This window comes from Talaromyces rugulosus, chromosome VI, assembly GCF_013368755.1.
Source record: "Talaromyces rugulosus chromosome VI, complete sequence".
NCBI classification, from domain to species: Eukaryota; Fungi; Ascomycota; class Eurotiomycetes; order Eurotiales; family Trichocomaceae; genus Talaromyces; species Talaromyces rugulosus.
Genome location: NC_049566.1, coordinates 2,956,778 through 2,970,786, shown reverse-complemented (window position 1 = coordinate 2,970,786; position 14,009 = coordinate 2,956,778). Strand labels below are relative to the sequence as shown.

General features: G+C 46.6%; 3 protein-coding genes across 3 annotated transcripts; all 3 read right to left on the bottom strand.

Moving 5' to 3' along the window:
* Positions 1-758: 758 nt before the first annotated feature.
* TRUGW13939_11396 (uncharacterized protein) lies at positions 759-3,349 on the bottom strand (the record flags this gene model as incomplete). Its single annotated transcript, XM_035494504.1, has 6 exons — positions 759-1,098; positions 1,164-2,577; positions 2,630-2,707; positions 2,758-2,926; positions 2,983-3,291; positions 3,347-3,349. The coding sequence occupies 6 exons, from the start codon at positions 3,347-3,349 to the stop codon at positions 759-761; spliced, it is 2,313 nt and encodes a 770-aa protein (XP_035350397.1).
* A 3,779-nt stretch (positions 3,350-7,128) lies between these two features.
* Positions 7,129-8,803, bottom strand: TRUGW13939_11395 (uncharacterized protein; the record flags this gene model as incomplete). The annotated part of the gene is made up of 6 exons (XM_035494503.1): positions 7,129-7,176; positions 7,231-7,625; positions 7,687-8,018; positions 8,111-8,233; positions 8,295-8,674; positions 8,723-8,803. 6 exons carry the CDS (start codon positions 8,801-8,803, stop codon positions 7,129-7,131), a joined length of 1,359 nt encoding a protein of 452 aa, XP_035350396.1.
* An 822-nt stretch (positions 8,804-9,625) lies between these two features.
* On the bottom strand, positions 9,626-13,088 carry TRUGW13939_11394 (uncharacterized protein; the record flags this gene model as incomplete). The annotated part of the gene is made up of 4 exons (XM_035494502.1): positions 9,626-10,041; positions 10,092-10,121; positions 10,171-12,042; positions 12,074-13,088. The coding sequence occupies 4 exons, from the start codon at positions 13,086-13,088 to the stop codon at positions 9,626-9,628; spliced, it is 3,333 nt and encodes a 1,110-aa protein (XP_035350395.1).
* Between the last annotated feature and the right edge of the window lie 921 nt (positions 13,089-14,009).

Here is a 14,009-nt window from a genome sequence, read left to right as displayed (position 1 = left end):
TAATCTGTGTGACTCCCGTTTCTAGCCATTTCTAGTATTTCTACATAAAATATGTCGCTGTTTCATGTCCGGAGTGTAAAAAATAAATAAAAAAGGATTGTCTTTCGGCTGACGTTGCGCAAAAGGTGGGTAAATCTGCTACAAATAAACACCTAGCTGATCTCGATCTTGGAAAGAGGCAGTGCAAGGCTGCAAGCTAGTGCCACTAGCCACGCTACGTTTGCCTTGCTGAATGGTTCCCCCACCACTTGCGCAGGCAAAGGAGTTTGTGTCACTTCTATTTTCTTTTCAGCTGAATGTGCAACACCCCAACTAACCACGGGAGCGGCGGGTGCGCATTAATATGTAAGCAATTAGTTAGCATCTTAAGTCTTCGCCACCTTTATCAGACACGTGATAGTAGGCTATCAGGTATTCTTCCGTCCTTCAAATTTCGGGTTACGGTCTCATACAATCTAGGTTTGGTGAGCGTCTAATCGCGGCGCGCATAAATAGCAGAGGCAGAATACGGCTGGAGCAGGGATGATGTCAGAATGCTGAAGGTCCCCATGCAAGCTGTCTCATTGCAGCTAGTGGAGTTGCCTTCGCGAGGTACAATAGCTAGGTTAGGTTATATATAGGTAGAATAGGGGGAATTCTAGCACGTCAAGTATTCAATACGAAGTGCGGAGTACTGTGCAATAGGTTTAGGTTTAGGTTGCGGGGCACAAGTGACCCACTTTCGTCAGCGCGATCAGTGGATCACTAACTGCGGCAATCTAGTCCCCTCTCATAGCATAGCTCAACCCCACGTTGAAGAACGAGCTTGTCAGTCGCGAGTCCACTACTGTAGTCTGACCCTCATGTTCAGTAACAAACATCTTGTTGTAGATCTGAAAATGTTGTAATGCTAGGTCGGCGTCATTGTATTCTACCGCTGCGCCGGCGGTATTGTTGTGGATCTCTGCAAGAAGCCAAAGAGCACGGTCGCCGGCAGGTTCCGGAAGTTTCGAGACAGTATGCTGTTGATTATGGGTATTGATGATATGCTCAACGCTACTCTGCGCAATTTCATAACACTCGAGAGCGTTAGGCGTGTAGCCCCGCTCCTGAAAGTACCTATAAACCATTCGTCCACTATTACCCTCTAGTCCCATCGATATATCATGGAGCACTTTACTCACCAGCCCAGCTCATTCATTAGCAACGGAAAATTAATTTTCACCACCCACCTCAACTTTAGTGCTTTGCCGGCTCGAATGTAATGATCTCTTAGTCGCAGTATATGGGGAGCCAACATCTCACAATCTTTCCAGCGAGCTATATGATGGCGAACACCAGGTTCTGAGGCTGGCCACAGTGTCCATAGCATGTCAACTGCTGTGGAAAACACTTCTGTTGCTCTATCTGGTTGCATCTTTGCTCTCGCAGCATCCTGGATCAGTCGATGAATGGTTAAGTTTGACGCATCCAAGGAAGATTTCAAAAGTTCACTTCTAGCGTCCTGATATGCTGTCACGGTTTGCGGATAGCCTGGAAGCTGTGCTTTTCCTACCATTTCAAGAAGGTATTTTTCAGGAATGCCGTCTGGATCGAAGAAAGCCATCACATCCAGAAGACCGGAACTATGTTGCAAATCCTCCAAGGACCAAACGGATGCTAGGGTATGAGCATAGTTCATACGTTTATGGCTTGGTTGGAGAGAGAGGCTGAAAAGCGAATCGTGTGTCTCTTCCTCTTCGTATCGTTTCAGAAAGTCCGCAAAGGAAAGGCTTTGTCGAATCATGACGCCCGCCATTTGTACGAGCGCCAGCGGCAATCCACCCAGCTTCTCCGCCACCGCAACACTTGATTTTTGCTCTTCAATATCTTCCTCACGCCACGTCAGTTTAAGAAGAAGGTTTGCTGCATGATCATTACTCAAAGGTGGTAGATCTATGCCGTCGTTGATCTGGTAGAACAGTGTTTTTGCCAAGGTGTCGCGACTCGTGACCAGTATAGAGCCAGTGCTGCCCGTTGGCGGCCAGTATTCTGATATTAGATCCGCGTTGTCCATATTGTCAAAAACTAACAGCCAAGAAACTTCGTCATCAGATTTGTTGTCGGTGCTGTTGTACGATCTTACGGGCTTTGCCAGCCAGCCTTTCACAAGTTCGCGCGTCACTACTTGGTCTCTTGCGTCGGCGGTGCCCTCCAAAACAAGGCCTAGGGTTTCAGCAATACGACTGAATTCATCAGCTAGAATAGTTGCCTCCTGGGCATGAACCCAGAGTATTGCTTCGTACATGTCCCTGTGAGTATATGCGTATTCCGTGACTGCTTGGGTTTTTCCTATGCCACCTGGACCACAAAGAGCAAATGTCTTCAGGTCTCTTTTTGGTTTGCCATTCTCATCTATCGGCGCTAAGTGATATTCGATCAGGTTGACAATATTCTCCCTACCATAGAAGTCCCTATTTTGAGCCTGGGGGATGATATGGCACGGAAGACAGGGGTCTCTTTTAGTCATGGCAAAATCCGACAGGAATTGACGGCCGTCCTTTTTAGAGGCACTAAATTCTTCTGTTGCTTGATTGCTAGTGTCTCTAGTTTTACCGGCTAGTAAAATTACGTTAGGAATGCTCCCTATGGTGAACGTTATGACACATACTAGCTCTTGCATTCCATAAGAGGTCTTCCGCATCGTGGTCTGCCTTGGTAGATTCGCTCAAGACTGTAGGAGTTGGATCTGAACGGGTCAGCTTAATTCTAGAACTAAGTAGTTAAGACAGACGGCACCTTCAGGGAGCTCTCTGGGGATGCGTGCCGAGGCTGCATTTACACCATTTCGGACCCACCTTGCCAGGTGATCAGCAGTCGTCAGATTGCAAATTTCGAGATGGTTGGCATTAATTTCGATGAATTCCTCGAGGCGTGAGTTTATTCTACAGTTGTCCCTGGGTACAATCTAATCATGCGTGGACGTCAGAATACTGTCGAGTTGTGAAACTGACCAGCACTTACCAATCCTTTGGATACTCTAACGAAGATACTTTTGATAGGCGTTTCCTTTGCTTCGCAGATCGTCAAAATGTGCAGATTAGTCACCACCGTTTCAAATCGACGGCACAAGCTTGCCAATTGCCTTGCATCCTCGGCAGTCGTCGGAGGCCCTCTTTTACGATAACTTCGGATCCCAGCAAGGAGTTGCGGTTGGTTCCATTCCCTTGGATCGTCAGACTTCGAGTGCGGTGTGGCTATTGCGACAAATGTTGCTGCCGCCCGGACAATATCTTTAAAGTCTGGAACCCGTTCGAGCGCATTGGTGAGGCACTTGAATTTCAGTGGATGTCGTAAATGCAGTCGGAGACGTATCTACCTGTTTTACCATGACTCCCCCAAGACTATGTGCAATAAAAACAATTGGGCAGCGCCGCAGCTATCACTTGTCAATCTAGTGGCCTTACCCATATGACCAAGACAGACTTCACAGACCTCTTCCCGGTTGTTGAACATAATTAACAAGGCTTCTTGAAGCTCCAACCCCCTCTCTAAGATGTGGCTCCAGAGCCGTGAGTCTATATCGGAACCTAGTCCATGATCGAACTGGTACACTTCAGGCGAGGAGAGGACATCATCCGGAAGAAAATTAAGCCACGCGTGGCCTTGAGTCTTTTCTTCGAACCATGTAAATGGAGGTGCCGTCCCTACCCCTGGTACTAAGATTACTCTGTTTTCAAGATCAGGATCGCACCATCGCTTTGGGGATTCATTTTACGCCTTACAAGGACTTTGGAGAAAGATTCTGGCATACCACCCTCAATTTAGGATGGTTGAATCCTAAGCCTTCCTTGTAAACAGAAGGACTAGACATCAGGACGACCTCATGTGGAATGAACCGCTGTCGAAAAAGACGATGCCTAGGATCAAAGACGAACGCCAACTATGAGCAGAAACGGATGCAGTCTAGAAATGATCAGCATCAGCCTACACTTGGCCCCAGATAAACTGACGACGCGAATATAATTGCGCAAATAGCCGTGGACCTGGGGATTGCGTTAAATTCACCCTTCCGGTTTTGCCCTATTTCAACTAACGAGCGGGCCACAAGGGGATGAGCGTGTACTGTCAGTCAATCCGGTACCCCACCTTGAGATTATGCGGCTGAAGTTGCTAGCGTACTACGTACGGTACTAAGTACGGTACAGTCGGTACTACGTATACCCCCTTGATAAATGATGAATCCCTGTATTGTTGGGCAACAATCTCTCTCCACCCAGCACAGGCCAAAATAAGGATGGTTGGAATAATCAGGGAGAACGTACGGTAAGTAATACCGTATAATACGGATGGCCACATTCTTGGCGTGGTAACTGCCCACAGGTCTCCTGTAAAAGCTGGGAATTACATTTCCCTGTGAGAGCCGGGATTATTACCAAAAGCAAGGCAACCAGGCATCCGTATCACTAATCCCAGGGTGCCACGCTGTAACAAAAATACCCCGCTTTGCCTCGTTTGAGGCTCCGAATATTGTTAGATCATATGTTACACCCCAGCCCAGGTTGTAGGATAAAAAAATATGAGTAAGTTGAGCGGTACAATACGAGTTAGTTTTTCTGTAGCTTGATCCCTTCTCATTCAAGTCTTCCCCGCCTTATTGACGTGGAGCGAGTCGATTGGTTTAAAAGTTGTGACAACTTTGCAGTAGTTATCTGATTGTTGTCATTTTTTCAGCTCTTCCCCGCCTTATTGACGTGGAGCAAACAGGTTGGTTTAAAAGTTGTGACTACTTTGCAGTAGTTTGCCATATTGGTCCGTGGGAAGCCTGGCGGAGGCTCGATGTCGAGTTCGTACACTCTCTCCGTCTCATAAACCGGCTTTCGTTTCAGAAAGAAAACGGAAGATTGGACTGATGTTGCCATTTTGCAGTCAAGACAGCCTTTTCATAAGAATTCGTGTTTTTGGGACCCTTGAAGCGTCGAAACAAGAGAAAAATGGTCTAATAGTAGTAACAGTCCTCTCCTAGCGGTTCGCTGCCTTGCTATGGAGTAAGTGTCACCATATGTGATTTGATGTAACACAGGTAGATAGCTAATCAAATCATGTGCAAACACGTACTTGACCGGTTAAGAGCTTGTAGGGGTTGTCAGAATGGTCAAACTTTGTATACCTAGTATATACAGTATGTTAATCTCCATCACTATTGGTAGACAAAAGTTACAATACGCGATACAAGAATAATCTAATCAAGTGTCCGCCATTAAACCAGCTACTAGTTAGTGAAAAGATAGCTCTACTTAACTTTATTTTTCCTAAATAAAATTTAAATAGAACCTTACATTCACCCATTTATCTTACAGTATCTAATAAGTTTTGGGTAGATGGCGTGATGGTTTGGCGATTTAGCGGCACCCCGCCTGAAGCCCTCAACTGACCTATCTATCTAGTACGATAACGAGGTGCTTGATATATCCTGTAACACTAAAGTCATGGCCTCATATGGAGGACGCTAGAAAGTTTCATGAGATTTTGGCCAATAATAGACGCTAACTATACCCATGCCATGTGACTATACATCCCTGTCAGCCGCATGATGGAGTAACACGCTGCAATTATAGTGCTCCGTAGGCATTTGACAGACTTTGAACCACTTGACCAGTGAGGGGCCCCTTAGTGGGGATTTGTTGTATGTGGTAGTCGTATTCGGTTCGTACTATTTGAGCGAGAGAGGTCAAGTGAGGAGATACTGTTGCCGAACTCTTTACCGTGAGACCAAAAGGGCGCTACCCTGATGGTAAAGGTTAGTCCATTCTGTATTTTGTCAGCTGTTATAGTTCGCATGACATTGCGCGCTCATGTTTTTCTTTGAGTACGTGGTCCTCTTTTGATACAAAATGGTGTGCTGAGCACCAGTGGGATGACTCTGCATAGTTGCAGACACACAAAGGCACCTTTTTGCCGGGACATATGTAAAACCCATTTTTTAAAAGCTTATCATGTTTATTGTTAATTATCTTTTATTGGAAAAGACATCTCATATATACAAGTTCAGGTGGGGCTTACGCCCAACCTTTATGGCGCATAAACACCAGTAGGACGCAGAAGGCAGGAAGCTTCCAAAAACCCTGCAGCGAGGCCAATTTAACCAATTTGACAGTGTACTCAGAAAGCTTGATAGCCTGCAAAGATCCTGTAGGCTTCTTGGGTACATTGTCAAATTGGTCGCGCTGTAGGGTTTTTGGAAGCTTATAAGCCTCGCTACGCCAACCCCTAAGTATGTTGTCAACCCCCTCCTTACAGTGAGACTAAATTACAATAATATTATTGATATCTCACACTACAAGGGGGTAAATTCAGTAATCGGGATTTCATTCCTAAAAAGGAAATTTTTAAACGAGCAGCCAATCAACTTTTTTTTTTTTTTTTGAAAAGTACTTGCAACTAATAACAGCTTCACTGCGTTCCGCGATAGGAAAACTAGGGATTTTGGCGGCTGAAGGAAGAGTGTTGAAAGCACGGATGATTAAAGCTTCTTTCGTGGAGAGAAATCTTTTTCGAATATCATCCGACCTGTCTTAACTTGTGTTGGGCGGCCACTGTTACGTAGAGCCTCTATCACCCACTGGAGAAGTTCTAAATCTGTGCCCGGTGGCCCCATGAGAGACACCACCATAGGCAATTTCTCCTCAGTTCCCGTAATGCGAGACTGTTATGGAATTTGGGAGACTTGAAATGTAGTGTCTCAGCATTTCATGCATAAAAAAGAAAACGAAGAAATGAGAAAAAAAGTAATAATTACTTACTCGGTATTGCCAATTCGGGAGCCTGTAGAATTGCTGAAAGGTGTGTTGCAAGTAGACCTGGTATTTCGGGACTATTATTCCCTGGATATATGTCTCGATATTTTGCTTGAACTGTATCAATATGTAGTGCCACAATATGGGTTTTCGATCCATCTGAGATATAACGATCAACAAACCAAGCCTTGAAAATTGAGAGGCGATTCATCATCTCCTCATGCTGTTCTGGCGTGACATTTTTCCCTAGGGCCCTATCCGCAATGAGCTTAGACTAGATAGTTTGAACAGGCTAGGGTCAATACCAATACCATCGCACAACTTCTGTCACAAATGGACCATGACCATGAGATTCTTCATAGTCTTTCCTAAACTAGTCAAAAGAGTGGTAGGCAGAGTAATACCAACCGTAACGAGTTGTCTATTAATTGCCCAAGTTAAGTCATATACGTTGGCATAGTTCTTTAAAACTTACATTATAGAGATACTGCCGTAGGTCTTTTTCCTCTACCTGGGCCGATTCCTTCCATTCATTCTGGAGAGAGATTTTTCTATAAGTGCATCCCATAGCTTTTGAAATGTCGGCAATGAAGTGCTCCATAATCTCCACTTGGTTGGGGTTGTCCTTAGGCATAAAGTCCTCGGGGTAGAGGATCTCGCATGGCAACTCCTTTGGGTTCTGAGGTTTTGGGTGATCTAGGCGCAAAGCTTTCAAAAGATGCGGAAATACCTCCAGGTCTCTGCCTAGCCACCCAGGCGTGTCCATAGCAGGCCATGCCTTAGTCAAACCGTCCGTAGAAATGGACTGGGTCGACGGACGAAACCCGAACACCCCAGTTTGAAGAGCTGGGATTCGAGCACTTCCCGTAGCTTGAATCCATATGTGAGTTGAGTTCTAAAAACAAGTTGCTGACATATGATAAAGACTCACTATCACTGCATATTGCAATGTCTAGCCAATCGTAGGCCGCAATCGCAGCAGCGGTCCCTCCGCTACTTCCACCTGTTATTAGGTAACCGTCTCCTCTGGGATTAAATGGTGCTTGGTAATCGACGCTTTGCATAGGGTGCTCCATCATGGCAAAAGAACTAAGATGCGCTTTTCCAACGATATGCACACCTGCCTCTAAGAGTCGGGATACCACCTCTGCGGTGTTTTCTTGAATAGGATATGTTTCGAGATATGCACGATTGCCGAGGGATGTTCGGGTACCACGAATATGGTAGTTGTCCTTGACGACAACTCTGATCCCTTTTAGAGGGCTAGATGAGAGGACCTGGCCTTAGCAATGGTATTGCCGGATTACAACTTCTTTTTAAAAAAATGCATCAGTGAGGAATTTAGAAGGTCTCACCTTGGTGAATAGCTACCAGAATTTCCAGACAACGATTGAATTCTCTGCGAATAAGACCTTGCAGGAACAGCAATCCCGTGAGCACGATAATCGTTGCCTGCAGCGTTAATCTGGACAAAGGCCCTAGGAAGATTTCAGCTATCTGTGTTGTCGTGTTAACGGCCACCATAGCGGTCCGACTTACCCATGATCGTTTTGTGATGGCCATATGGCTTGTACGAAAGCGAGTTGGCGATCTTTATAAATCTTCCAAACGGAGTGGAGAAGGCCTTTCTCGAGATAGTAAGGACCATTACTAATGTCCAGGTCAGGCTCAAAATGGACTTTCGACGTTTGCCAGTCATTGAATAGTTGATAAGTATCGTTTTCAATGTTTACATCCTCGGACCGGACGCCGCCGAAGATAATATGTCGAAGAAATTCCGGCTCGAATACGTCATCCGTATCGAGATGATTGGCCCGCCACATCTGGACGACACTAGCGTTAATGGTCTGGTTCTTTCGTAGGCGGAAATATGTCAACAGAGTAGGGTTCTCCGATACAGTGTCCAAAGTAATGATCTCCTGCCAGTCAGCATCACCGCGACCCAGGTATCAGGATGCAAAGCATACAGAGTTGATCGGCCGAGCAAGATATTGCCCACCGGCTAATTGGAAGCTGGTTGAGGTATCGATGCTAGTTTCACGAGGCATTGATGATATATCGTGAAATTTATTTCGTATCGGAAACATCTGGGTTAAGGCTTGAGACGCAAACACAAATTGGAAAGTCCGAGCTACCAACATAACGCCGTACCGGGTATCAAGCTGCTGATTGAAATGCGTTGTACATCCGTCTTGCACCAGCAAAAGTGCCGAGCAATTCCAGTACAAGTGCAAGGCAATGGTCCTTTGGATGGATGAATTTGGTGATCGCTGAGGTATGGGTTTATCATGCTGTTTAGCCGAAGGGCGGAGCTCGGCCAGTGAGATGGTACGGTAATGACGGCAGAAACAGATTATATAAGACCAAGAGAAATTATCCCCACTAAGGGGTCCCTTTTTGGTAAAGCGGTAATTTAAGGTCGACAGGTAAAGAATCATTAGCGGGCTTATCCCTTGGGCCATGGTTGGTCAAATACTAAGGGGTATTGACGGCTTGGCATTGGGTTACATAACACACATCTACAGCCTTTGGATGTTCGCAACCAGAGGTGCTGGATGAGGAAGATTTTGATACACTTGTCGCTTTCTGGTCGAGATAAGGGCTGTATTTGAATTGCTTGATCGTTTGTAAGTTTTTTTTTACACATTTACAAGAAGAATAAGAAGAATATATAGAGTCTGGCTGTATAGTTTCGTACAAATGTATTTGTCGGTAGACTTCCCAGTCACCTTCAATAGAGGAAATCGGGGGTTCCCAGATACCATCAAAATCATTTAGTTTTAGATAATCTACTGATATAATTTTATAAAGAAATATTAGCTGCTATTAGAGTACTATCAATATTTGAGGTTTAGCATACATGATATTATTCACTTGTATTTCTTTCCTGCATTTTCCAACTCCCTTCTGCGATTGTACACATTTTTATGGGCTTCCTTCGCTTCCTCGAACTCGATTTTCAGCCTCTCTAGACCTGGCCCTGCATCAAAAAACCTCGCATCAACTTGGTCTGCCGTTTCTTCAAGGACACGGATCTGCTGGCCAAGCCCCAGCACCAGGTCGAGGGCTTCCATTTCGGCGTTTCTGGTTGCCTTGTACTCCTCGCTCAACTGGCGAGTGCCCGACTCACCCAAGGTTCGGCTGCCTCCAGGCGGATTGACACGAGCCCTTTTTAGTCGGTCTGTCAATTCTGGCATGTTGGCTGGCGGAGATCTCGGTCGATGAGTCTTAGCTCCACCAACCGCAACAGCATCTCCAGCGTTGCTATCGACATCCATGTCGTCACCTATATGATTATAAGCAATTGAAATTGGAAAGGAATCACTGCTAACTTACTTTGAGTGGGCGGGGGGGCACCCAAAAGACCTATATGATTATAAGCAACTGAAATTGGAAATGATCAATACTAACTTACTTTGAGTGAGCGGGGGGGCACCCAAAAGGGGACGAACAGGAACGATATTAGCCTTGTCCTGCACATCGGTAATAAGTGCTCTAAGAACCGCTTGCGTCTTGTTGTACTTCATTTCCTCCATCAGCTGCTTGCTCCAGGCTTTCGAGTTCCCGATTATCACAAGAGCATCCTTGGCTCGGCTGAGGGCGACGTTGAGGCGCCGAGAATCTGCCACAAAGCCAATCTGCTTCGGGTTCACACCTGGCTTAACCAACATGTAGATGACAAGATTAGCCTCTTGGCCTTGGGAGGCATCGACAGTGAGGTTTTCGGGGAGTGGGATTCCACGCTCTAGTGCCTTTTCAGTCAGCAGATTCCGTTGCGCCTTGTACGGACTTATGAGCATCGCATCGACGGCAGTAATAGACCGTCCATCTGGTGCCTTGTGCTTGTAGAGGTCCTTCAACAAGTCCAGTGCCACGTCTGCCTGCTGGTGATTGACCCACGACGTTGAACTCTCAGGCTTAGTAGCAACAGAATCAACGGTTAGGAACACTCGTCGTTTATTCTGTTGGCATGCCAGAATGAAGTCTCGGTTATTTCTTGTGAAGCTGTCCCAGATGTATCCAATAGAGCCATCATGGACGAAACCGGCTGGTTTTGTCAACTGGCCCTTGTAGACGGTACGGTTGAAAAAGTCCAGGACCTCAGGATGGCAGCGGTAGTTCGTCCTGAGCATTGAACAAGGGTAACCAGCCTCTTTGAGCCTCTCCATGAGTGACCTCTTTATGAATCCGATCTCGGGATTAGGATTGACAGACTGCTCGGTGATGATGGTTGGCGCCAATTGCTGCGGGTCGCCGAGGAGAACAAAAGCTTTGACCGACGGCTTTGACAAGGCGATCATTGATTCTCCCTCGGTGCACTGTCCAGATTCGTCACAGATCACAAAGTCAGGTTGGAAACTTAGAAGAAAATCGTGCGCAGAGTTGCTAAGGGTACTGGCCACAATGCTCGATTCTTTCGCGATCTCGGCTGCTATCAGCTGGTAGTCACTCTTGAAGGCCTTGCTCTTGTCGGCACTTAGATGACCCTTGGCTGATATATATTCAGAGATCAGTCCGACAAATCGTTGCATGTATTTGGACGAATAAGGGTCGTTGTAGACAAGCTTTTTGACCATCAGGGGAAGCTGGATGTTCTCGAGGATGGTGTCAGCATCGGTCTTGTTCTTAGCTGGGCCGTGGCTTTCTGAGCTTCCGACAATAAGCTCATGGAACAGGCTCAGCTGATACCCCGGAGTACGGGCGCGAACAAACTCGCCACACCAGGTTTTTACTTCAGGGTTTCTGTTCAGGAATTTTGTAACTGCTGCTGAGAGATTGTCGACCGCCTTATTTGACCCGGCGGTGAGAAGTACTTTGAACCCAAGACTAGCAACAGTGACAATGATAGCAACGCCCAGGTGAGATTTTCCGGTGCCTGGAGGACCCTGAACTAGGCTCATACCAGCAACCATGTAGAACAAGGACTTCTCGTACGCCTCGAGTTGTGTCGTATCAAGTCTACAAGCTTTCTTGATAGAATTGATCCTCCATCTCGCTGTTTCCAGGTCCAGGCTTGTTCTTTCCAGAATACTCCACTTGAAAAAAGATCCATGAGAAGGATCCAATTCGCAACCATGGGCAAGCACTGTCCGGTGGAGAGAGAAACCTTGAGCCCAGTTTTCGGTTTTGTCACCGAAGACCACCTCTGGCTCCCCAGACTTAATGATAGCCGCAATTTGATCTTCTATCGGGCGTAGGTTGGGCTTTATTTCAAGAACAATGTCGTAGTGAGGCCCAAGGTCAATCAAAGGCAAGCCATGGCGCGTTATCAAGACCAAGTCGGCTGCTGTTGGAATCTGAATGATCCTGCCCCTTACCGACTGTAGACGAGCCAGAATTGTCGGTGATTTTGAAACGCACCTCTGTCTTCTCCGGTAGTTCTGGGATTTCAACGGTTGCGTATTCAATTGGCTTAACAACTGAGACATGGATTTGCTTTTTTCCATTGTCGGCGAGGCAGATTGTCGACTTGTGCACTCTGTTCTTATTGAAGATTCTCTCGATGATACTAATCTGCTCTTGACGTTCAACCTTCAGCCCAGGAACTAGCGACAGTTTCCGCTCGTGGCTGTCAAGGAAATATGGGCGGATTACGGGCTGTGGGTTGTACTGCAAGCGCCCATCTTTGTTGTGCCACATCCATGGATATGGTTCCATTGGTGATAGGTCTTTGTCGTCTTTTTTGGCAATGCATTCGTAGTACCACCAAAAGCCCCTTCGAACATTGCCTGCGTCCTCGAGGATGCTGACAGGCTGGAGGTTGTTCAGGATTTTGCCTTGTAGTAGAGAAAGCCAGGTGAACATGTCTTTGAGGGGAGCGTTGTGGGAGGGAAAAGTTGGGATGAGGACGATGTTTCCATTTTCCAGGCCCGAGAGCATTGCTCGCCATTTTCCCTGTTCTTCGCTCGAGAGCAAATTGAACTGCCCGACCGTAATAGGGTCTCTTGTGCTGATATCAATGCAGGCGACGGCTTTGGGGGTTTCAAAATTCTTGGTAGGCGTAAACCAGTTAGGCTTTGTGGCTCGCCATTCTTTGATTTTGTCATTGCCATACTCTCCATCTCCCTCCAGGTAGAATTCCAGGATGCAATGAGGAAAACTGAAGACAACACTCGGTTCGTGTTCCAGTTTTTTGTCACCGAATGAAATAGTGATATCGGGACTCTGACTGGAAGGATGAATGACACAGAAAGCATGTATTGGCTGGCTGGCACTTTCTGGGAAGCAGACACGGACTGGAAATCGGCGAGTGGCGCGAAGCAGATCTTGTCTTGGATAGTCTCGTCCTCCTTGGAGGCGGAAAAATCCATCATATTTCGAGGAGGTGGCCATGGTAGGCAAAACGATCTTTTTTGAAAAAAGAAAGTTTGGGTAAGGGGACAGCGACTTACCAGAACGCTGTGAGGGGCTTGAAAGACAGCGACTTTACAGCACGCTGTGAAGTTTTCAAGAGAAAAAAAAATAAAGTGAAGCTTACAGACAAGCTTCAACGACAGAGACGAAGAAAAAAAGTCAAGGTAGAAGGCAAGGCGGCTTGCAGAAAGCACAAAAGTCAGGGCAGCGAAAAGAGGCTGCAGGATCCTGAGAAGTGAAGGTGAGAGGGGAAAGTGGTGGAGGTGAGGCGAGGGAAAGAGATGGTGGGGAGTCAACAATGCCCGATTAGGAAGTCGTTGCTTGTCAGGGGCGCCCCGCAGAAACAAACAAAGAACCAGCCCCCCAGCCCCCTCTTTATTTTTCTTCTCTTTCTTTTGGCAGGGCCTTTGGAGAGCTTGCTGGTCCCCGCCGAAGCAGCGAGAAGCCCCTGACGAAGGAGCAATTCTATCCTACGTTTGTGTATGTCCCAATATAACTAGCTGGCAGCTCTCTAGCGAATTCAAGTAATGGGAACATGAGAAGAGACCTTTATAATATCCTCTAGTAGAATAGACACTCCTTCAACAAGAATGTAGCTAATCGGTGCATCAGTTGATGCTTGCCACAACGTCATGTTTGCACCCATCTAGGTAACTGCGTGGTTGCCTGCCGCAACCACCTTATTTCTCGTCTTTTCTCATATCCGTCTTCCCTCTTCTCTTTTCCTTCTCACCCTTCCCTTCTCTCTTCACTTTCCTGTTTGTTTCTGTGTCGTCTGTGTCGTCTGTGTCTCCTGTATCTCCTGTATCTCCTGTGTGCCTCTCTTCTTGTTTTTCTGACTCCCCCACCCCCCCCCCCCCCCCCCCCCTTCTCCCCTTTCCACAGCGTGCTGAAAAGTCG